Genomic DNA, 25,626 nt, shown 5'->3' with positions numbered 1-25,626 from the left:
ACCTCAGCGGATTAAAAAAGGACTCCGTTGTGGCAACTAAGGATATGTGGGAAGAGACTAAACAGACGATCATACAAAAACTGAGAAACTGGAAGCTTTGTTAAATGGATGTGGATAATAAAGGTACAAGCAATTAAAATGTTTTTAGTCCCTGTAATAAAAATATGCCTGACCTATGTATAAAACTAATGAGAGAAAAAGTTTTGGATAGCAATTAAAAAAAAATAGCTGAAGAATTTTATCTGGGAGGGGAAAACAACAAAGGTCAAGTGGGATAAGCGGATTCTTCCAACAGAACAATGCGGACTAGGATTACCCGATTTAAAGGGGTATTTTGGAGCAACACAGTTAAGGCTCTTCTGCACAAGCAGAAAACTATAATTCAAAGTGGAAAGGAATTATGATGATACAGGGGGAAGCTCATGAAACAAGGACAGACTGGGATTGTGAATGTAGACCCTTAAGGGAAATGACAATAATCATACAGAATATTATATTCATAAAGCAGCAGAAAGTATTTTAATAACTAAGCCACCACAGGAACGGAGAAAAGATTCTGCTGATAGGGATGACTCCAATTAGAGACAGACACAATATGCAAGAGAGGGCTGGAATTTATTGGAGAAAACTGGCAAAGGATCCAGGTATTGGGAGCAAATAACTAGAAAGGGAACGTTAATAGAATGGGAAGACACCAAGAACTTATTTGGACTGCAGGTTAGATGTTAATTTCATCCCCGATAAGGAAAGCAGAGTATTGGCAAAGAGAAAGAAATAGGGGTGTACTGAATGACAGACCAACACTAGTAGAGTTTGTAATAGAATCTAGAACAAAAGCTGTTAAAAAAGAATAATTAATACAGCATATAAAATATTGCATGACAACTATAAGAATCAGAGGAGCACAGAAAGGATTGGGAAGAGAGATGGGGATAAGCAATTGACAGACAATGGGGAGATATATGTACATCTCCCAAATATGCAACAAAGTCTAAGATTTAGGATCTTTGCTTGGAAGTGTTTACACAGGTATTTTTATACCCCAAGTAGACTCCAAAGAATTTTTCCTCAGGTAGACAGCAAATGTTGGAGATGTGATGGGGAAGGAGTAACTGGGAAAATATTTCTGGGAGTGTAGTGAGTTAGCAGATTTTAAAGATTTTCTGCAGACTGCTCTGTCTGAAATACTAGGTGAACAGATTGGTGTAACTAAGGAAATTATTTTTTGAGCTATTAATACAGAATCGGAATTGCCTAGACATAGTAAGGCCTTGTTGAGTCTAATTATGGTGACTGCCAGAAAAGCAATTACTAGAAAATGGAAAACCATCTAAACCAACCTTACTAGAAGTACTGAATATAGTAACAGAGATAAAACCATACCTCTCAACCTCATCTCAAGAAATCTAAACAAAGCCTAAAATAATGGGGGGGGGGGGGGGACAGAGGCCCAAAAATAGGGACAGATTTTAAATATTGCTCTTATAAACTTGGAAAGTTGCTAGAATACCAGAATTTGTGTTAGCATGCATTTTCTGAAGGCTGTGAAGTCTGAAACTCAGAATGTGTCATTATTTACTAAAATTCAGTCCTCTGTAATTTGCCAGAAAACCACAAATTTTATGAGGAACAGATTGCAAATATGAGGCAAAAATCTGGACATTTTGCGAAAATCTGAACAGTTGAGAGCTTTGGACAAAACAACTGCAATTGGGATCTTCAGAAAAGGGAAGGAGCAAACTACATAGGAAAAATGGGAACTGTGGGAACAATACATGCATAGGAGGAACGATGTTTGAATGAAGGCAGGATTTGAAAGAGCTGTGTAATACTTAACTGACAATGACTGGATAAGCTCAACTGGGTCTGTTATGTATAAAGTTTGCAAATAAAACTGTCATTGTGGTTTGTTTTTCCATTTATACAAATGTAAGATTGCCTATATCATACATAATAATTTAATGAAGATTTTTTTTAAACAAAACACAAGAAGGGAGCCACCAGGTCATATGAGTTTTTGTGTATGATGTATGAAAGTAAGTAGGAATGAAAAGGAGATGGCGGAAGAGTTTATTACTGCAGCTAAAAGAGGAGCAGGCATCTAGTTTGCTTATACCTACAACCCAAGGCGAGTTAAGAGAGGCTCTGACTCAAGCAAAGTAGAGTAAATTGCCAGGGTCAGAGAGGTTACTGCTAGATATGAGAAAAACTGGTTGGAAGCGTGCCATAGAAGGTGTTTTAACAGCTTGTTTGCAGCAGGCTTTCATTGGTTTAAGCAAGCAACAACAGGGGAGCGTTCCAAAAGGTGACTAGCAAATGAAATACAAGACCTTGCAGGGTACTTAAACTGGGATTGTACAGAATATTTACAGCAAATGACAGAGAATAATAGATAATCTGAATGTGAAGGACAGCTGAAGAAAATGTGTAGACTGCTGCATCATTTTACATGTTTCAGTAAAATTTAGGATATTTGCATGGAGGTGCCCACAGAAGTATTTTTACACCCCAGATCATCTTGAAAAAATGTATTCAGGTGTCAGCTCAAAATGTGATGGTGGTACGAGGAGGTCTTGAACATGCATCCTCTGGGGATGCAAGAAGTTCCAGGTCTTCACAAAATGATCAGAAGACATGGTCAATGGGATCTTTGAGAGGAAAGCTGGGCTGGATCCAGTACTCCATTTTCTAAGAATTAAAATTAAGATATACACCTGTCCCACATATAATCAACAGTTATTCGTCCTAATGATGTTATGGACTAAAAACCTGGCCGCTAGAAACTGGAAGATCAACAATGAGATAAGGACAGAGGAGCAATACAAGTTGATGTTTAAAATGAACAAGAATGAAAGAAAATGAAGAAGCCTTGAAGATAAGTCACAGCAGCACAGGTTAAGAAAATGGACGCCATGCTTTGTATAAGTCAATCAATTAAAAGAACAGTGAATGGAAAGGGTAATTCACTAGTATTGCCTCTCACTTTCAACTAGGTAGGACTGGCAAACTATGGGATTTACAGAATGGCACGGAAGTGCAGAGGGAAGAAATTATTTTCCCTGGATAACAGATTTATAATTACATACACACGTTTTATATACACACATATATATATATATATATATATATATATATATATATATATATATATATACACACACACACACACACACACATATATATATATATATATATATACATACATATAGACACACACACATATATATTATATATATATATACACACACACACACACACACATACATATATATATATATATATACATACATATAAACACACACACATACATATATATATATATATATATACATACATATAAACACACACACATATATATATATATATATATATATATATATATATACACACACACACACACACACACACACACACACACACACACACACACACACACACACAATCCTGTAACGTGTGTGTGTATTACTTATGTGGGGTTATTGTTTACTGTAAATTTATTAGTACTTAGCATTCTCCATCATTCACTTGTATGTAGACAATACTGCATTTAATAAAGGACTTTTGAAATAAAAAATGGTTACTACAAGAAACTCATTTTAAAATAATCCAACCCACCTCATGCCCACCCCACATTAGGTAGGGGTTTCTCTTCCAGTTTGGGCATAACGGCATACAGCATCCCTCATTCATCAAGATACAAGCAGTTTCTCAATGCCATATGGGAATCTGGATGCTAAAATATCCCCAGACACACAAAAGGAAGCACCACAGACCAAACTAACAAAGAAGGACCAAAATCTAGAGGTGCTTTCTTTACCCAATGTTACCTTTTTGGAGGTCGGCAAGGTCTGTTTGACCAATTTTGTCTACTTTATTGTAAACAAGTCTTACAATAATGTATGCTGTATAGATGTACATCTCATTTACTAGGTAACCTGACACTCGGGTACCTTTAGCAAAGCCTAAATTTAGTTTTGTGACTTGTGCAGTCGGTGTGTGTATTACAACTTAATACTTGCACACAAACATACAACGTCAGTATTGGTTTGAAGGGCACACTCCTGCAGCTGGTTACGGATCATCTGTAGATTATTTTAAGTGTTACTCAACATCTTCTTCACATCTCTGTCCATCACCAGGACTTTGTCTATTTACCATTTCCTACCTGTAATCCCCTGTGAACTATATAATCCTTTGGCAAAACAGCTGGCACATATTCTGCACTTTAAAATGGCATGATTACACTAAAACATGCCTCTGTGCAAATTAATGACCAACAAATGAAATACTCTTCATTCCCTGCCTGCAGTTATGTTTGTGCTATGTCAGGCTTTGAAAAATGTTTCTCTTGTCTTGTGGACTATAAAAGGTTTTCAATTTGTGGTAAGCAATACTGCAGAGTACATAGAACTGGGTTCAAAGTAACTCTGAAGTTTCTGCAAATCCATCTCCTCTTGCCCTGCCATTCTTCAGCACAGAAACTATAAGCGTGTCCTACGCATATCATTCCACATCAGAAACTCTAGTTCCACTTTGGCCTAAGTGCATACGGCACTGTACTATGCCTTGTGAAATTTCAGGATGGTATTTATTACTCACTCAGTCCTGGCCTTCATGGCCATCAATGCCCTTATTATTTTAGGAAAAATGTTTTGCATCTACCTGCAGTTCTACATGTTTTTGCTGCAGTAGTAATGTGGTCGCGTGGGTTTCCTCCCACATCTCAAAGACATGCTGTAGGTGAATTGGACACTCTAAATTGGCCCTAGGCGTGAGTGCGTGCATGTGTGTGCCTTCCATGGAAGGTTGGGTGCCGGGCTGGCAACTTGACACCGTAAAACTCTGCCAACCATGAGCGGACAGGTGATCCACTGTGGCGACCCCTAACCAGGAAAAGCCAAAAGAACAAGTACTGCTATCATTCTGTGACGATGAATGTAACAACTTAATACAACACCAGTTAGGAACAATGTTCTATGCCTACTCTCTCCCAAACAATACTGCCCTTCCCCTCTTTTACATACAAATCTAACAACTATGTTTTACCATTATATAACATTAGTAAATTAACTTTACTTCTACGGGTCAACTTTCTCACCTATACAAATGTATCTAATTGTACTGCTCTTTCAGTGAGAATGTGTTCATATATACAAATTAACAGAAGCTGTAAGCAATGCTGCCCCTTAATGAAATTTCGTTATTAAAATGTGCACCTACTACCTCTGGGGTGACTCTCAGTATATTATAATCACATACGGAATAACTATGTGGAATTCAAAACAAAGTCACCTTTGACAGCTTCTGCAAACACCTCAGTCGTTTACTCAGGGTCATTAACTGTATTGGACATATTATACAAATGTAAGGTATGGCATTTGGTTTTATTTAATTGTACTTACCAATCTTTCTGTTACAATTCCTGCTGAACTTATGTTCAATATAGTCTTCCACAGGCTCTATTAGCAATCGAAATGTATGCTCAAAACAAAAATTTGTATATTTCTGTACACAACCTGTGTCTCAAGTGTAAGCTCTAAATACCACAGGGGCATTAAAATTCATACAAATATTGCCAACATGCAACACCAAATGTTTCATAGGGGACAAGCCCCCCTGAATCTTCTACGTACAGAAACCCACAATCTTTACTGTTTATATAGTCTCTCTTTCAGAAATTGCTCCAGCTTAGAGAAAGAGCAACATTCCCCACACATACCGGGATTGTAAACAAGATTAAAGGCTTAAATGTAGACTCTTACATTTAAGATGGAGAGCAAACTGGATGCCAGGCAAAATCCACCTAGTTAAACCAGGAGACATCACCTCAAAGCAAAACAGTAACTAGTAGCGTTCCGCACAGCTCAGTACTGGGACCTTTTCTGTTTGAAATCTACTTCACAGATCTCCAAACTACTAACCAAAGTATACAGCTAACTAAATTTGCCTAGGACGGCAAACTGGGTGTTCTTCACTCAGCATTCAATGCTATGTTACTACAGCAATGACTAAGCCATGAATATCAGTGGTGAATTAGAAATTAGCTTAAATTAAATGCAAAGTATAGCATTGTCACCTTTGGTAAACAAATCTCAAAACTGCTTACAGTATAGACTGCACCCTACTCAGACTGATCTAGTTATCAGAAATCTCGGCATCTCTTTTTTTTTTTTTTTTTTGCACAGCTTCCTCCCCTCTGACCACCATCCTGGAAAAGTAATCAGGAAATCCTAACAATTCCAATTAATAACTAAAGATGTTTCATCCAAATAAAAAAACACTCTTGCTAAATACTCCGCCTTGTTCAGACCAATTACAGAATATAAAGCTCATTTTAATTGTATATTTATCCAAACATCACACAGCCAGAAGGACCCAGAGGTTCCTAACTAAAAAAGGATCACCAAGCCAAAAGACTATCACTTACCAAAATAGGCTTGAAGCTCTCTCTCTCTATATAACCACTTCCCTTCTCTCAGACTCCCACAAGGTGATTTTATGCCTACCACACATCCACAAAACTAATGGCTTCAGAAACACTTGAAAATTTCAGGTGTATAAACTGCACTTACCACAACGGTAGATGCTCAGATCACTACAGCAGTAGACTTAGCTATATGGATTACATCTTGCCAAGTATCGCCAGACAGTCTTTCAAAAGCATTCACCACCCCAACATATGAACCCAGGTTGGTGTGTCTTCGAGCTCTTGTGTGGAGAAAACAGAAGCCTGGGTGCCAAAATGCTTCTGGACTTTTTGCCACCAGAAAAAGAGGAAGACTACTGTCCACAAAAAAACATATACAGATTGGGTGCTGGTGGGAGGCTGCAGCTACTGGAGCAGTAATTTAATCATGCAGCTAATGTTATGGTACGTGCAACTAACACAACCATAGTATGTTCATCATAAATGACTGCAGCAGTCGTCTTAGCTACATTGGTTACCACAGTGTACTCAGGCTTGGAGGAGAAAAGACTAGAATCCAGTATCCCCTGGAAAATAGATTGATAGGAGTATACTAGGCTAATGATCATTGAGGCCTTTATAAGAATAGCCAAGCATCCCAGTTGTATCCAGCCAGTTTAGGTATCTTAGAAGTTAGTTTAAGGGTGTATGTAAGCTAGAGCAAGATTTACAGGCTGCCTCTGTCTATTAGAGAATTAGGTGTTAGAATTGGGATATCTTTCCAATTTCTCATCCACCGGTCCAGATTTTTCTTGAAAAGGGTTACGGAAGAGCTCCGCTTCACATGGATGGGAAGCCTGTTCCACACAAGGGGAATTCTGAGACACATAGCTGTCCCTCCAATGTGTCCTATTTACGAAAGGAGTAATTCTGTTGCTATTCATTTTGCAGAGAGGCAAAAGGTCCTGAGTGGGATCCAAGGATGCCTTATATGCTGGACATAGATTTCTTCTTATACGTCTGTAGGAAACAGTGTATAGAGAAAGGGCTTTGAGACCATCTGTACACGTCATGCTGTTTACACCCCCCCCCCCCTTTTTTTTTTTTTTTTTGAGGAACCTTTGTGAACATTCCAAGTACAGAATTACCAACTCCCTCCCTAGAGGCACGACAGGTAACAATCCCTGCAAAATGAGCATTTAAAACATTGAAACTTTCACAAACAGGTTGAGAAAGGATAAGTCGGACACTGGCCTCCAATAAAAGTTCCTTCTTTGGCACCAAAAAAAAAAATCTTTAAACATTTTTCCCCAATTACTCTGAGAATACCAATTCTATAAACCCCTAGAAAGTAACTAACTAATGACTGGATGAAACAGAGAAATTTGATTAGAGGATGAGGGGGATACCCTAGGTTTTCCCACTGCCATTTGCAATTCTCTTATGGTACTTTTAGAACCCACTTGTCCAAAACAATCTGATGCACGACAGAGAAATGGAGAACTAGGCTCCGAGACAGATTTGAAGGTTTGGCAGAGAATAGGCATTCTGAAGTAATGGACTGTCCCTTTTTCTGAAAGGTACCTCTTTTTTTTTTTTTTTATTACATCCTTCCTACCACTTTTTCTTAAAATTCTGCTAACCAGCTGACTGTACAGGCAGCTTGCTTTGTTTTATGAACAAAGAACCAGATTTTTTTTTTTTTTAGATTTTGAGGTGGGGGCTGAAAATCTTAAGTGATCTCCCAAATTCATTTCCCTCTTTCCTCAAACTGAGTATCCGGGTAGTAGAAGGACCAAGACCAAACAAAACCTCATTATCCAAAAAATGACTTAACATATTCAGAAAATTCTGATTACACACCCAAGCAGAATGCTTTCTCTCCGTAGTTGCTGCCTTGGACATAGAGTCGGCACAATTATATGTTTAGTTCCCTGCGAAAGAGAAGCAACAGCAGAATTAAAACAGGATGCACAATCTGAAGATAAAACAGTGGCAGAAATTTTGCTCAGATTACCAAAACAAGCCAATATTTGCTTCAACAAATGAGCCTGACAATTCAGAAGGCTAAAGTTGTTGAGGAATAAATTATTTTTCCAAAGAAGAAGGAAAAGAATTAGCATTCAAAATGTTTTTTTTTTTTCACAGCTGGACTAGAAATAAAAATATTTGCTGGATCCAACCCAGGATGACAAAACAAACATATGTAAGACTGAGGAACTGTATAAAGCCTGTCTACCTTTTCAGAAACTGAATATTGACCATCAGGCAATAAGAAAAATATCTTCCAAGACTGGCAACAAAGGAGAACAGGAGTTGGCAGTAGAACACCCACTTTAATATCATAGCATTTCTTAAAAGATGCAGGGAGACCATGTGACTATAGAAACAAATTACTCATTCTGGACACAATCTCAAAAGAAAATTCCTCTAAGGGATACTCTGAGAAAATCTTTCCTCTGAATCATAATCTGAGATTTGGGCAAAAAATATAGAATATGCGGGTCTACTTTACATGATTGATTTTTCACAAAGTCGAAATTCATATGGCCAAGACCATATGATCGACTTTTGAAAAAACAAACATGCAAAGTAAACACAAAAACACAACCGACACTTACCTAAAAAGCTGTTAGCAGGACACCCCTGTAATTTAAATATACCAACTCTACTCTGAGATCACACTACAGTGCGGAAGAGGTAAATTTTCCCATTCCGCACTGTATGGAGATAGTGGTTCCCCGTGGTCGGCTTTTCAAAAGTCGATCATATGGTCTTGGCCATATGAATTTCGACTTAGTGAAAAGTCGATCATGTGAAGGGGACCCAGAATATACACTATACCTATCATGTTCATCAGATAAGGAATCATCAAAACTGAGGAAAATTACTCCTTCAACAAAAGTCCATTAATTCTCTATTGATTTTTAAAGCCTATAATAAACATTTAGCCAAAGTAATAAATCATGCCTTCCCAACGGAAAAAAAAAAAAAAAAAAAAAAAAAAAAAAAAAATTCTTAGAAAGATAAATGGTTACTTTGGCAATACTAGGATACACCAGCCACTGAATCTTCCCTGACAAAGAAAAGGGCTCTCCCACGCCGGTCAAGGACACCTGAACAACTGCAAAGGATATGGCTAAACCCTGGTCCATGGTAGATGAAAGCGCTAATCCAGTAGGATCTGGAGAAAGAAAAAAGGGAGTGGTCTGAGGAACAACAAATGGCCAAAACAGTCACCCACTAGCAGTTGATACACTGACCAAACTTGCAGTATTAGCAAGGGCTTCTTAACTGTTTGTTTTGCTTCTGTCCAGTAGGAGCAGGGACTGAGGAACTGTATGTTGTTCCACATCACAACCAAGAATGAAGTCCAAACCCTGGTGAAGAGTGTGTTAAGGCAGTCTGCAATTCATTACTGAAGTGTACACAAGCACAAAAACCCACTAAAACTATGAAGAGATTTCTCCTAGGAAAAATGAAACATTCAGCTCCAGCCACTGGTGTGGGACTCGACTCGGCTCCAGCCACTGGTGTGGGACTCGACTCGGCTCCAGCCACTGGTGTGGGACTCGACTCGGCTCCAGCCACTGGTGTGGGACTCGACTCGGCTCCAGCCACTGGTGTGGGACTCGACTCGGCTCCAGCCACTGGTGTGGGACTCGACTCAGCAGGTTTTGGCAGGTCTTTCGTATATTGTTTCATATTCCTTTTGCAAACAGCTTGCCCAAAAAGGCCATATGTTTTGGCAGCTAGTACACTTAACAGGACTAAAGATTATATGACATGATCAAACAACTCCTTAGTGAAATACAAAAGGCCAAACAATATCCAACCAAAACGTAAGACCTGTGAAGTAATTATGTTAAACAGTGCATCATTATTCTGATCAAAATTATGCACAACATAAAAATCATGAAAAAAAAAATTAAGCATTACATCTGCTAGGGCTACGCATTATCTTCTAGGCAGGTAAATAATCTCGAGTTATTACCCTAATGACATCATACAGACTCCAGAAAATTAACATGTACTCTGAAGGGGACAGGAAACACCCAAGGTATCACTTCCTTATACAATGGTGAAATTAAAGTATCTGTACTCAACATACACATTCTAATACTTACTTTTGGTATTCTGCTATGCAACTTCCTTTTCAACTAAGGTATCTGGACTCAAAATGACCTACTTTTTGCCTTCAATACTTACTCATTTCTTGATAACATACCCCTGTTTCAACAGGCTGTCCAGCTTCTCAAAACAGTATAAACAGAACTCACTTTCAATATTACCTACCACGTGTCTACTTCACTCCGAGGGTGACACGAAACAAAATAAGTCACTACAGCATGAAAACCATTGCTTATCTGACTTCACGTTCAAACCCACGTTGTGTGCTCTTCACATTTAATAATGCGAAACACTGTGTAATCATTCCTTATGTCAAAATCAGTGCACATTACTTCTCTGTCCTTCCAAAACTGCACTGAACACTTCCATGTGAATAAAAACTATTTTTGTTGTGTAAATTTATTCAAATAACCACCTTTAATCCAAAAATCAATGTAAATAAACAACCAAGTTCAACTTACTGTTCATCAACTAAATCAGCAAGGTTTTCTATGTATTCACACTCCATAGCTGAAATATGGAACACTATACCTACACATATAAGGACAAAACATCCCCCTCAAATCCTTCACACACTCTCTTAAAACTATCTAAAAATACATGACTCTGCTCTTGTTTAACCCAGGTTAATCAAGTAGCTCCTTAATCTGTAACTGTTTAAGTTATCAAGCAGAATCATACTGATCTGAATCATATAATTAGAAAGACCACTTGTCTCATGTATACAGTCTCCTTAGTAATATCTTATGCCTGTAATTAAATGTGCAAGTATGTTTCTTGTACAGTAAAATCCCCATTATCCGGGACTCAAGAAACCGTCGCTTTCAAGCAACCGGCATTTGACTAGCTCGCAATCAAAAATGGCAAAGCAGAGCCTCTTCTGTTCAAAGTGGAACAGCAGGCTGTTCCGCCTTCAACTGAAGAGGCTCCACTTTGCCATTTTTGATTGGCTTGTAGGCCGGTATACGAACCAATCAAAAATCGCAAAGCATGTCTCAAACTACCAGAACATACACTTAACCGGCATCTACCAATCCCGACGGGTGGTGGTTAAGTGAGACTTTACTGTAATATATATGTAAAAATGATGCGCTATCCATTATCATATATTCTTTCTTGTATGTGAAAACATTCATTATTGCTGTGTAATAAGCCAATTTAATATGCTAATTGTCTGCAAAGCATTTCTCCTGAAGCCTCCACTGAAAATAGGCACTCACCCAGTTGGACTTTCCATGTAAACAAATGTCAAATAAACAAAATAAAAAGCTTTTCCAGTTAAACAGGATGTGCAATTCATTCCGATAACCAGCTGTTTGTAAATTAAAATTTATTTAAATAATCATATGTGCAAAACAACTTTGGATCTATATAAAAAGTAACCCTATGCAACACACTGCATTACATGTAAACAACCTCTTGTTATACGAAAAATAATCAATTTATTTATATATTTATTTTTATTTTATTTTAGATTTGTTGACCAGGCTAGTCTAACTCGATACATGTCCATTTTCAGTAGAGGCCCGGGGAGAAAAGCTCCAACACACACAACAAAATATAGAATGTTGCTACAGCCCAAGCTTAACACAGCTGTTGTTAATAATAATACAATACTCATAGTGAACATAACACAAACAGTAAAAGGTTATGTACATAAAAGATGTTACTGTATACATAGATTTAAATTGCAATATCATGGTCTCTCTGTTTTTTTAGGATAAGTCAGCAGTTAGTACAGAAGAGGAAAAGGTGAAGAGTATTCATTAGTATAAAGAAAAAAAGTTAGGGTTAGTATAGGGGCATAACCAGTGTGTTCTAAGATATAGTTTTAGTTTCCGTTTAAAAAGTGTTATTGAGGACAGAGATAAGAGTTCAGTGGGTAGTAGGTTCCAGCGCTTTCCAACAGTATTAGAGAACAGAGAGTCTCCTGCCAAGTTGTTGGATCTGCTTGTACAAATAAGTAGTTTATTTCAGGATCGTAAACTTTTTAAGATTGCAGCAAGGGGTAATGAGACTAGAGAGTATTGGAGGGTTGATACAGGGTCTTATGGGCAATAGCAAACTGATGAAATAAAAGCTGATTTTGAAACTCTAGCCATCCTAGCTGCTTTAGATTAAGACAATGATGAGTTCTAAAAGGAGAGCCAGTGGCAAATCTAGCAATATTATTATAAGGGATTGCTAGTTTGCTGAGGTTGTTTTTTGAGAGATTAGTGTATATAGGTGAAGCATAGAGGAGAGTGGAGATTAAGTGAGTACGGGCTACAGCAGTCCTGGCTAATGGTGTAAGGAAGGGTTTGATTCTACAGATGGACGTGGTGGTCAAGGATGGTTAAGAATGTGGAATTAAAGTCTTGTACGGCTTCATCTAGTGGGAGGTATTTTAGTGGTGACCAATCACACCGCTTGAGTTCTGTTTGGAAAAGTTCAGGGTTAAAATTAATTTTTGTCCGTATTGTCCTGAAAGTATTTGGGTAAGTTAGGTTGGTTTTATGTCTGATAATATAAGTTAGTGAGTGGTCACTTGGATCATCTGGGAGGGTTCCTACGTTGTATGTTAGATGAGGAGTGTTGGTGTGAATCCAATCTAAGGTACTTTCTTTGTTATTGGGTTCAATAATCCTGGTTGGGGAGGTAATAGGTTGTGAGAAGCCATATAGGTTAATATGGGTAGTAGGGTGTGAAGTATTACAGGACTTCCAGTCGATATTAAAGTCTCCAAGGACTACGGTTTCTTGTGGGAGATTAATAGAAAGCCATTTAAGATATTTTCAAAGGTATTAATGTTATTTCCAGGAGGAAGGTAGATACAAATGATATATATGGATTTACATGAGTTAAGCTGAAATTTAGAAATGAGGATTTCAGCTTTATTGTCTGAAGGTGGTCCAAGGTTTGCAGTGGTAACTTGTAGCTCTGCTTTATAAAGAATTGCTACCCCCCCTCCCTTTTTGGCTGTGCGGTCTAGTCTCAGGATATTGTAACCAGGAGGGGTGACTTCATTGTCTTTAATTGCAGGTTTTAGTCATGTTTCAGATAAACATAGGATGTCAAATAAGTGGACATCTAGGAGGGCGTGGAGGTGGGCAATTTTTTTGTTAATGCTACGTATGTTGAGAAGTACCACACAGAGTGAGTTAGAAGGTCTGGTAGGAGCTTGGGTACTAGCGATGTTAGGGTTGTTTTGTTTAGTGGCAAGAGTATTGTTTGGGCCGGGGTTTGGATGAATGTCCCCATCTAGTAAGGAGTGTTGGTATATTCTATTTATAGGGTTTTGAAGCTTACAATAATAGTACAGTGATTTCCTAGCATTTAGATTGATATACTTGATGTGGACCAGTCTATGATATTTGGCTTGTAGGTAGCAGGGTCTGGATGTGATGTTTATGTGGTTTTGGGAGATAGCTAGTAGTGGTGTGGAAGTGGATTTGGAGGGAAAATGAAGGTTTGGACATATTGGTTGTTCATAGGAGGTTAGCAGATAAGCAATAGTTAGAGGAGGTAAAGAGTGAGGCTAAGAGTAATAGTTTTATTTGTATTGGGGTAGGTAGTATAGTCATTATATTTGTATTGGGATAGGTAGTATAGTCATTATATTGATTTAAATAGTGGAACAAAATGGTAGGTAAGGTAGTATCAACAGCTGAGGTGATGTAACAAGGAGGGTTGGCTAATGAGGCGGATTGTTAGATTTGAGCAGATGTAATGGGGGTGTGGTTTAGGGGAATAAATGTAGGAGCACTGGGGACGGGTGGGAATTGGGGGCAGGGTAAGGGAGCAGAGTGAGCCTGCAGGGAGAACGGAGCAGGTAGAGACAAGTGAGTGAAACAGCCAAGGTGAACAATAAGTGGAATGCTGACTGCTAAAGGTAAGTTAAGTGTAGGTAGGTGTAGAATGAATAAGAAGTAGAGTGGAAGTGTTCAGAGGTGGATAGTGAGTGATTACAGAAAAACAAGAGGTGTAAGAAAGATAACAGCAAGGTATAGACAGCAGACTGTAGAAGAGGTATTCTCTGGGGTAGTGGGATAGACACAGGGACTGAATAAGGGTGCCACCTAGTGGACAGGGAAATGTATTACAGCAGCAGTACTTTCTGGGGAAGGCTGGTCTAGGACTAAATAAGACGATCTGTTCAAATAGGGGAGGTAGTAATAAAGGAAGTAAGGGACTGTACTTTAACTACAGGATACAGAGGGGGTATGGCTGCCGGCTGTCCAGGCTGAGAAGCTTACAATTACAAATATCAAGGAATAAGCATATTACAAATTTGCTTTACAGCCAGTATAAGGAAAACACATACTTCCTTCCTTTCTTGGAAGAGCACAGGGGGGTAAACTTATAGAGTGATGAGACAGCTGGTAAGTTGGGAAGGGTCCTTAGTTGCCAGGTAGATTCTTAACTCCTAGTGGAGGGTAGGCAAGCTGGACAGCTGAGATCAGTTAGGAAACAAGACAACAAGCAGTGGAGAGAAAGAAGAACAAAAATCTTTTAAATTAGTTCAGACAAAATGCCTAAGCATATACATAAACTACAACATATATACATTCATCCCACAAAGCTGGTTGTAGTTCAGGGAAAGATACAAACATTCTGCATTTGAACAGTCATACAATGCCAGAAACCACTGGATAATTAAACTAGTTAGGTCTGTATCTATCTTTGGTAAATTTATATAGTCAAAGCATTGCTAAAGAACTCAGTGAATGCTACAGACCCAAGTACAATTGCAATTAAGGTAGATCCGTATCTAGCTTTGGTACATTTAATTAGTCAAGACACTGCTAAAGAACTCAGAGAATACAATAGGCTCAAGTACAATTGCAATTAAACAGTTTGTAGTCCTATCAATTCAGTATTTATTCAGCCAACAGCTAGATGCGGTCACATTTCATGGTACTGTCTTAAGTAAAGACACCTAATAATGTAAATGACAAAATCTTAATGTTTGTAAGGTTCTGCTTATTAATAAGACCTCAAACTTTGCAGAACCACTTACTGTTTATGCCATTTACTTGCCTAGAGGAGCTGAATTAATTAGCGTCTCACACTACACATTTGAGGAAACCTTGGGTAGCTAGAAGCTGCTCCACATGTAAGTTTATAGTTTATGCGTTAATTGGTAGTCGCGCATACTATACAGGCAATAAAATAAATAAAGCTTACTTCAAAGTCCACTCGTGTTGCCAGGAGTACATACAGTTATCAGTAGGTTCTGTTTATGTTTAAGCCCATAAGGTTGCAGTGCCACTACATATGAATGCCGCAGAACAAGAAAAAAAAGCCAAATTACACTGATATCCAGTTACTGAGCCGAGTGCTCGTTTGGTACCAGGGTAGCCTATAGCACCCCCAATTAGATACAGCGTTCACAAGTGGGCAACAAGGTACAACACAAGCCTGAGTTACATTTAGAGCATCCCAGAGGATTAGGCATCCAAACAAAAATTTAAAAGTATAATCCGCATAATGCTACTAAAATTGAATGACACAGACTTCAAAGTACACAGACCAATCATATGAAGTAAGGGTGCAGTGAATGCTTAACTTCGCAAAGTGCAGCTTAATTTGCAGGTGTAAAAAGTTTTAAAAATTCTCTGTACAAGGAAGAAAGCGTACAACACTGAATCTATTTACATAACTGGGATATCCTACACATTGTTCTTAATGAATCAGGAACAAATCCAGAAATAATCACAGGCAATCACTAAAACACTTAAAATATTAGCCCTATTAATTTGAGACAGACAGAATAAGAAAATGTGAATTAATACACACTTTATGAACTAAAAAAAACTATACCAGTCTAATTACTGTCAATATTTATTAACTGTAGTTCGCCACCTTTTCTCGGAAAGCAATCAGTTCTACAAATTATTTATGAAGGGAAGTGCTAAAATACAAGACAAAAATCAGGGATAGTTGAAAGGTATAAAAAATGCACAGCCCCAGAAAAAGAGAATACTCCATCTTTCTGAATGTTCTGCTGCATTAGAGTATGGGAGGTAGGACACCAAAATCCCCCATATTGGTGGGCACAGAAAAGCTTTGGTCCACTGCAAAAACACTGCTTGTTCGCTGCAATTTAATTAATTAATGTGGCAAAGTCAGCCTGCCTGACATTATCCAACAGTATCAGGATTTGCTACTTTGGAGAAGTGTTATTTCTACACAGAGTAGCTAGTGAAGTGTGCAGTATGAACTAATTTTCATCAGTTCTTCAGACCCCAATACATGACACACGTTTCTTATTAGGGGAAACGATCATCTGCTGGATTTTTTGTATAAAAACTGAGTTTAAAATCACACTATGCACCTTACTCCTACATAGGTTTTTGAGTTAGTACTCCCTTTGCAAAAAACTCACACCACTTTCAAATAGCCAGCTTGTGCACACAAAATATTCTTCATATTACTTTATTTTTAATAACTACAAATCAGTCCCTCAGCCACAGAAAAGCAAATCTTTAAAACAGACATTCATCACCATTTAGGGATCATACAACTGCCTGTTTTATTTGTGTTTCTACAAGACTTCCATTTCACCTTCTGTACCTTATTCTTTCATCTCTTCTTCTCTCACGAATTTTGCAGACAACCTTTCAAGACTACAGGTTGCAAGGATTTGCAGTGTCCTGTAAAAAGCAACTGTATGTACCAATCATTTGGTAATGTATAGATTGTTTGAAACCACAAATTAGTTGGAGGTCAGTATAACATGACCCTCACCCCTATGCGCAGTAAACTCAGAAGTGATTTTTTTAAAGGGGGTGCATCAAAACCAGAGTGTGGAAAGGTTCTGCCCTCATGAAAATCACCTAATTTCCATCACAATTTGTCAATTTTAGCATTCTGAATCAATCAGAAAATTACTAATCTGTTTTGTGCTACAACTCTAAGAACCACTGTGTCCTTACGCAACACACATGACTAGTAAAGTGCAGTAATGAAATAGCTAGATGGAAAGTTGGATCCGTTTGTTGGCTTTTCAAAGTGTTTCAGATGCACACTAACAGGTATGTGCACATGCAGATGTGCATGTTCCAGACAACAGACCACTCAGATATACAAAACAATTTTCTTGGACCTGACAGCCAGAGAGCAGTGGTCCCAATTTTCAAAAAGGGATACCAGATGGTGTGCTCTCCCTAAAAAAGCTCCCAGCCTGGTGATGTAAAGACATCACTCAAGAACTATTCTTCCAGTTCAGGAAAAGCAATGTGGTTCTGTTCTGGCCATGAAACAGCGAGTTAACTCTCAGGAGTCATGGTAGTTGGATAGCACAGTCTGTATTTTATAGACTAGAAGGTGGTCTGAGACCACATACCATAAAATATCTTGTGGGAGGTGCTACAACAGTACTAGGGTCTAGGTTCCACTCGTGTGTGCCATTTGGCCCATGTAGCAAAAGATGTGCTTGTGTTTCATACCATTAAGCACATTAACACATTCAAGCTGGATGATGTGCTTAATCTCCCCTTCTATTCAAATGTTTTAAAGAAAGGATATCAATGCACAACCAAGGTTAGGAAAATATCCAGTCTAGACATGAGGGCTGCATAATTGTTATTTGAGCAGGATGTAATCCTCTTGGCCTCAAGTGACCAATCTCTAGCAAGCAGTGAAATGGTTCTCCAGAGGGAAAAGTAGATGGAATGAAAATCAAAAGCTCCGACACATAAATCATGTACTTCTTCCTACAAAACTGGATTGCTCTGTACTTATAAGATGGAAGCAGCTATGTCATGTGGATGAGTTTAAGAACTTGGAGGTCCTGCTCTGATAAGGTTAGAGTGCAAACTGCCCAACAGATGAATGCAGGAGTAGCAATACAGAACTACAGGGATGATGTCAGGGTTAAGTCACAGAATGGAACTCAGTTCAACAGTGTAGTTTCTATAACCACATCTTCACCTATAAGCTTTAGGTACTGACTAAAAATATAAAGTAGCAAATATAAGCTGTGGAAATTAGGCTCATCTGCTGGATTTGCTGGGCTCATTCTTAATGACCAAGTGAAGATACTAACAACCTAGGAGGATCAGAAGACTTTTTATTTGCTGTCACAGTTACAATGCACCTATACTTGGAAGATCTGTGCCCACTGGTCTTCTCACACCATAAACTGTTTTACTGCTCTTCTATGCTACTTACTTAAAAATTACCTCACAACGCATTAAAATACTCTAATATCATGTATAATTACAGTGGATCTTGTATAGTTTATTAATTACTTACACCACATTCCATATTGGTTTGCGATTCTTTCAATTAAATGCCCCACACAGTACATGAAATATGGTACGTGGATAACAAACAGGAATACATGCAGACAGTAAATGAGGACACAGAAGTGTACTCAGTTCATAAATTCATTAATGGTCTTAAGATGGTAAATGCTGTAAAGTAGGAAATGTACCTGGCACAGTGGCATGACTTCCGGTCAGGAAATTCCTGAACGTCCAGTAAATGTTTAAGTGGCAATAAGAAATACATGTACACATGTTCCCTATGCATCTAACTTCTTCATAATCTAACAAACCTTAACATCAGTAAATGGAAAACAGAAGGCCCCCTTTCAGAAATCAACATACTACAACAGACAACCAGTGGTGTACATCTCCTATTTGCCCCTGCTGGATGATGTAATACCAGACTGTGCAAGTACAACTTAGTAATGAAAGATACAACGCACTTATCTACTGTCAAGTGAATCTTTGGCAAACACACCCACAAATAAACCTTAAAAAACACAACTTGATGTCTCCAACAGAGCTAATATTGCACTGCTGTGAACACCAAATGATTTACAGAACTGCATCAAGGAAAACGTCAGTAACAGATTTACAGTTAAATTACAGATAAAGTTAATCTTTAGTCAAGTTATAGTTTGCATACTTCATAGATATATTAATGACTACAGAAATCTGTATGAACATGACCGCCATCTATCAAGATTTCTTGCACAACTTTGAAGTTTTGACTCTACATCAAACCATTACTATCCATTATGTGATAGCAGTTTGCTGCCAATGGAATTATTGAGATACTGTAGTATACTTATTCCTGAATTTTCTTCTTACTTGAGATCAAACAAGGAGTACAGGTCGAAAAATCATGCTTCCACTAGCCATTAAACCACTCTGAACTTCTACTGGCACAGAAGTATAGACTTTGACAAGAAATAATGCCAGCTTAATACACAGTATGTGCACTTCTCTGACTATTACACAAAACATTAATCCGAATTAACAAATAGTGTATAGTCTCCCACCTTCTTGAATAACCCACCACTACATGGAAGCTGGACCACATGAAAACACATAAACAAACACACTGCATCTGAATCAGCATTTCTCCAGTTACTCCACAACAAATAAAAACAACTTTTCCAACTCTCTATCAGATGCTCTAAAGCCACACAGACAAATTAACCAAGCTAAAAGCTCTCGGATACAACTGCAATCACACTAGAGTCTCTTACCTCTTCAGATTGTCCATTTAAAATAATAAAAAGGAAAAAAAAAAAAAAAAAAAAAAAAACACGAAAACATCACTAACAATTCTCATTCTGTCACTAAACTAGCAACGTCTCAACTACTTTTTAGTCAGACAACTATGGAAGAGGACTAACACTTACTGCTGAGAACCTCATCCAGGTGTCTGTCAGAAGCAATAAGCCCCAATACTCCATCGCCCAACCACTACAGAATCTGTACGTCAAGAATAGAAGCATCCAAAAAGCTTGGCTAAATTAAGCAAGTGAAATTCTTTCAAGTGCATTGTCTAAGGTGCGGCACTTTGACAGTGTCTGGATATTGGAAACAATATAGGTAGGAAGACCTGTCAAGAAACAGGATCGAAACTAAGTAAAACACCTACATGCAGTTTGAAAAATCCAATAATGTACAGCATGTGCTCTGGCAGTAAAAGGGTGATGGAACAAGGGCATAACACCAAATAAAATACATACTTGCGCTAAGGACAGGTGTGTTAAGGTCAGCAATGTGAAAACATTAAGTCCCACAACAAATCTGGCTTCTGCAAAGGATGAACTAGCCAAAACATCATGCACTGTGACTTCTATGAAGCCTATGTTTTGAGCAACACCTCCTTGCTTTCATTTGTCATGCCTCACTCACAACAGCTGCTGGCTCCTCTGGTGACACAATTTCCAAATCTGCAATAACTATAATGTATAGCAGGAAAAACGGTCTACAATAAAATGGCTTCCTTAGACACATGGTTTTAGAAAGTGCACAGCTCTAACTTAAAGCTCAGAAAACATTTAGTATTCTGCTTGCTACAATTTAACATAAAATAAAGCATGACATTTCACAACCAGATACAAGCAGACAAGGGCAGATACAACACCACAAAGCAAATCAAAAGCTACCCTTCTTATTTGTGTATTACTTTTCAAATATATGGTATGAATTAACGTGATTGTCAAATGAAGTATGCCTTGGTGCAGAGTTACAGTCCTTGCCTGTACACCCTCGTTGACTTGCTAAAAAGTACAATGACACAATACAGGACTCATTCACTTTTGTGTCAAAGCAAGATATCATCAATACTAACGTGGCTGATGGCCAATTTTACATGAAAAGGATGCCGTCTGCTCATTTTAAATTCTCACACCACTTCCTGGGGACACATCCAACAGACATACTTACCGCTCGAACAGAAGGCGAACCACAAAGATCCCTAATGCCAGCGGAAAGGCGGCCAAAATGTGACCAGCCTTAGGGTATTCGACTCCAGGTTCAGGATCAACCAAGTCCGCCCACGTAACATTTTGAGGCAACCAGAACCTCTCATTCCAGAACCAGTCTGAGAAGGTTGCAGCCATTATAACAGATACTTCGCTTGGCTCCGCACGGCGGGCCCAGACTAGGTTCGCGGCGGTGCGCAGGCGTGCACGCGCGTTTAAGTCAGATGTAGCAAAAAGGGGGGGGGGGTAATGCGCGCGACCTCGGGAGGGACTGGCAGGAAATGCGAAACTGCGCCCTCCCCCCGCTCCACCCATATCGCCTTAGAGACAAACAACTGGGTGAGTGAGAAACATATTCTCCGACGCTTAGACCTTGACAGCGGGTGAGAGTAATAAATAAAAATGCTTTCTTATCACCAGAGATTTGTTTTAACTGAAGAGAAAAAGAAAATGATTATTAGTACACTTCAAGAATTTAGGGGTGGTGGCTGTCGGAGGGTCTTGTCACGTTTCAACCAAGACACTTTTTATACTAACATTGTTCATTATCGTTTTCCACACGCTCAAAAAGAAGAAAAAAACGTAATTACACTGTTATGCAACATACGAATGTAAATACCAGTTTAGTAAGTCACGAACAAATGAGAAAAAAAAATCCATGAAATATCTGCATTGCAAAGTACCGCTGAAATCTGTACTACTACTTAAATAGCTGAATGATGTAGAGAACAGCCACAGGAAAACTTTTAACTAGTATTAATGTTGTTTAAGTAAAATACATCAGCAGCTCTTGCAGTTGTCCAGATGCCCACTACTTGGCTTTCTGATCAACCAGCTGTATGATTAACCAGGGGATTGGTCCTGCTAAGTTAGTGCAACTCGATGATGAGATAGCAAAATTACTCCATGGTCCTCCCAGTCGACATACCTCTCACGTCCCATATACCGTTGTACTTATTTGCTGAAGAAGTCTGGACAAAGCTTAAAATTAGTTGGTGGGGGGAAACGGAAAATCAATGACAATTTATAAATATAAATACTCTAATTCATTTTAAAAAGGTTTTGCATCAGAAAACATCTCATGAACAAAAAAGTATGAAACTCTAATGTCTAGCATTATTGTTGGACTATAATCCAATAAAAAATGTCAGTCCGGGGAAAAATTCGAGGAAAAATCAAGGGCATTTGAGTGGTATGCCCTCAACTGCTCCCCACTTTTAGCAACATGTCTGATTTTTGCCTCCTATGTTCTCAGCTGTTCATAGGTAACTAAGAACTAGTTCCAGGCCTGGAACAAACTCCCTCAAAATATTCAAAACATCAGAAACTTAAATTGTTTAAAAAAAGAACTGAAAACTCACCTTGCCACCCAAATCTCCTGACCGTGCCAAGACCCTACCTAGCGTCCCTCTTCTTATGCAAAGTTAAGTATCATAACCTTTTTCTAACACCGACTGAATTTTTTCATCTACTCTTGGCTTCTTCAATAACAGTATATCTTGGCCTGAAGCCCACATTCAAATGTTATCTGTAAATATGTACCTTATTATTTTCAAATGTTATTATCTGTAAATATGTACCTTATTATTTTGTATTAATTTCTCAGCATTGCTATATCCTTATTATTTTTCCCTGCATCCTATATTGTATAGAACCTTTTCAGCTATGTTTGTTGTATTCTCAAGAATCTGTGTAAACTGTTTTCCTTTTACTCATCTATGTTGGAGCTTTTCTCCTCGGGTCCACTGATAGTGGGCCCCTCACCAAAAGGTTTGCCAGCCCTTCAAAAGTGGTGACCTGACATCTACTCACCCACCTATGAAAATAAGTGCTTTGTTCAGCAACATATTCCCACAGACTTTCATCTGCCTTGCATCTATGCTCACAAAACTTTTTCCTATAAGCTTCAGGTGTTAACTTAAAACATTCTAGAAAACAATTATTTATAACATTGTAATTTAAGCAGTCATTATCAGACAGTTTGGAAAGAACAGTTACAGCTTTACCATGGAGTAAGGGGGTCAGGAACCATACCAAGAGCCCTTGGTCAACATTATACTGTTTACATACCCTCTCAAACATATAAATGAAACTTTCAAAATTATCCCCCTCTGTAAATTGTAGATGAAATTTACTGACCTTTGTTCCTTCTGAGGTTCAGTTATTCTCTTCCACATTACCTCCATGGCTCTGGAGAAGAGTCAGCATCTCCTTTTCATGTTGCCTCTGCCTCTCCTTCTCCTCAGCTTACATGCATAGCAGTTTCTCATTTTCCTTGGCCTCAAGACGTCTCAGTCTCTCTGCTGCTTCTATTTCCAAATGCTTGGCCTCCAACTCAAGTCTCTTTAACTCCAGACAGATTCTTAAGTCCTCTGTGGAAAGGTTGAGCTGTCCTTTTTTTTTGAGATTTGTACATCTCCACATCCAGTCTGATTGTCCTCCTGGATGCTATTCTCTGATGCAGCTGTGACTAAAGCTGCAGTCGTGTCTGCTTTAAGTCAGGTGGCATGCACTAGTCCTTTAGCCTGGCACATCTCAGCCAGCTGGCTCCTTCTCAGCTTGCCATACTCCTCTGCTGACATGCTTGCCTGCTCTCCCTAACTAACTAAGCTAACAAAAAATAAATAAAACAATTGTGATATGAACTCTGAATGTTCACTGCATGGCTGATTAAGAGTACAAACACCTTCAGTGACCACTGTACACAGGCTACAGGAATTTAATATCCACACCACTACAAGCCAATTAATATGTGATCTGTCTCACCACTATCAACCAATTAATATGTGATGTGGCTAGACCACCACTCCCAAACAATTAATATGTGATGCCCCTGCACTGGCCCAGTAATCAAGGAGCCTCAATCATCACCACTAGCACCAGTGAGAGAAGTGTACATTGGGAGGATGACAAGTGCAGACACAATAAAGTACAATTTCCCTTAAGACCACGCAGAGATCACAGTCAGTCTGGGGCTGGTTTCTCCCTCTTTCTACAGATCCCCAATAAGACTCCCCACTGGCACAGCTATAGAGTTAAGATCTTGGCCGAATGGCCAAGCTAAGACCTCCAGCATCCTCTCTGTCCAACCAGTGCTTTGTGTCCCTGCCCAAGTAGCTGAAAAACACACGTGCACACACACACACTTTGAGATTTGATTGATATACAAGCACACACACACACTCCTGGGGAAGGCTGGCACAGGTTTCCTAGCTATGCCCCCTTCTGCCCAGACTATAAGGTAGTTATCACTGCCACCAGCCAGCTCTTATCAACTACTTTTAAGACCCTTCCCAAAGGGTGACCATTTTTACTGTGTAATGTTACTATTATCCAAATGGTAAGTGTGACCAACAGCAAGGCTATTGGAGTGGCATATACAGTGTCATCAAATATATATGTAAGTACTCTAAGAGCTTAAATATTGCTGAACAAACCAGCCACAATTAAAAGGTTTAAATATATTTAATAGTAAATAATAAAATAATAAGGCAATATTCAATAACACAGCACAGTGACTACAGAGTTCATAATCACAGGAAATATTTTAAAACAACATTGCAGGACAGTCTCAAATGAATACAGAAAACATCTAAACTAATCTTTACTATATTCCTATCTATCTGTAAAAGAAATACTATACCTAAATCTTACTTACAGAGCAAGACAAACATAGATGAGAAGTGCCGAATGGATGTTTTCAGATCCAAGACAAGATACAAAATGCACAGACTCACTCTCTGAGATAGTTCTTACGTTAATATCAAACATTTCTGCTGGGTTATCTCAGATTACATCATTCTTTGTCATCTCTGTGTCAAAAATACTTATTTTTCAGAAGTTTGCCTGAAATTGGAAGTCATAAACAAGTTAAACACGTTTACCTTTGAAACTTGTAATTATTTCTGTTTCCACACAATAGAAAGAATTTCTAGCTGCAGACATTCTGTCTCCTAGCTGAGATAACCACCACTGTAAACAATTCACTTATTTTCTTAGAGTTTGCAAGTTAGCTCTGTACTTTTCTAGTAGGGTACACTGTGGTTACATTCTTGAAGCTCAGCACATAAAATACAGTTTAACACACACTTCTGTACCAGCAGTTTAATACACACACAATATATAGTTCTCTTATATTTGTAAGACAAGCCTATGGATAGTATTAATATTCACAAATGACATAAAATTATTTACAAAATTCTAGTTAGCTGGGCTGGCAGCCTTCACACCATTCATAATCCCTTTTCCCATTTTTGCACAATGAGTTGGGGTGTCACTTCAACAGTGACAATCATCTAGAGCAAGGTTTAGGTTGACACAGAACCTGCCACTGTATTAATTTTAAACTGAATTAGAGTAATATTTAAAATTTGTC

General features: G+C 38.4%; 1 protein-coding gene across 1 annotated transcript in view; it reads right to left on the bottom strand.

The window, feature by feature from the left end:
• CERS5 (ceramide synthase 5) overlaps nucleotides 1–21,480 on the bottom strand; it is a 1,159,858-nt gene extending 1,138,378 nt beyond the window's left edge. Inside the window, exon 1 of the mRNA XM_044083487.1 lies at nucleotides 21,214–21,480. Within this exon, the coding sequence (XP_043939422.1) occupies nucleotides 21,214–21,389 (176 nt within the window). The 5' untranslated portion in view covers nucleotides 21,390–21,480. The remainder of the gene's footprint in view (nucleotides 1–21,213) is intronic.
• Nucleotides 21,481–25,626: the final 4,146 nt, after the last annotated feature.

Source organism: Protopterus annectens, chromosome 9.part0, assembly GCF_019279795.1.
Source record: "Protopterus annectens isolate FY-2018-M chromosome 9.part0, PAN1.0, whole genome shotgun sequence".
Lineage (NCBI taxonomy): Eukaryota > Metazoa > Chordata > Ceratodontiformes > Protopteridae > Protopterus > Protopterus annectens.
This window is presented reverse-complemented; position numbering and strand designations above follow the sequence as displayed.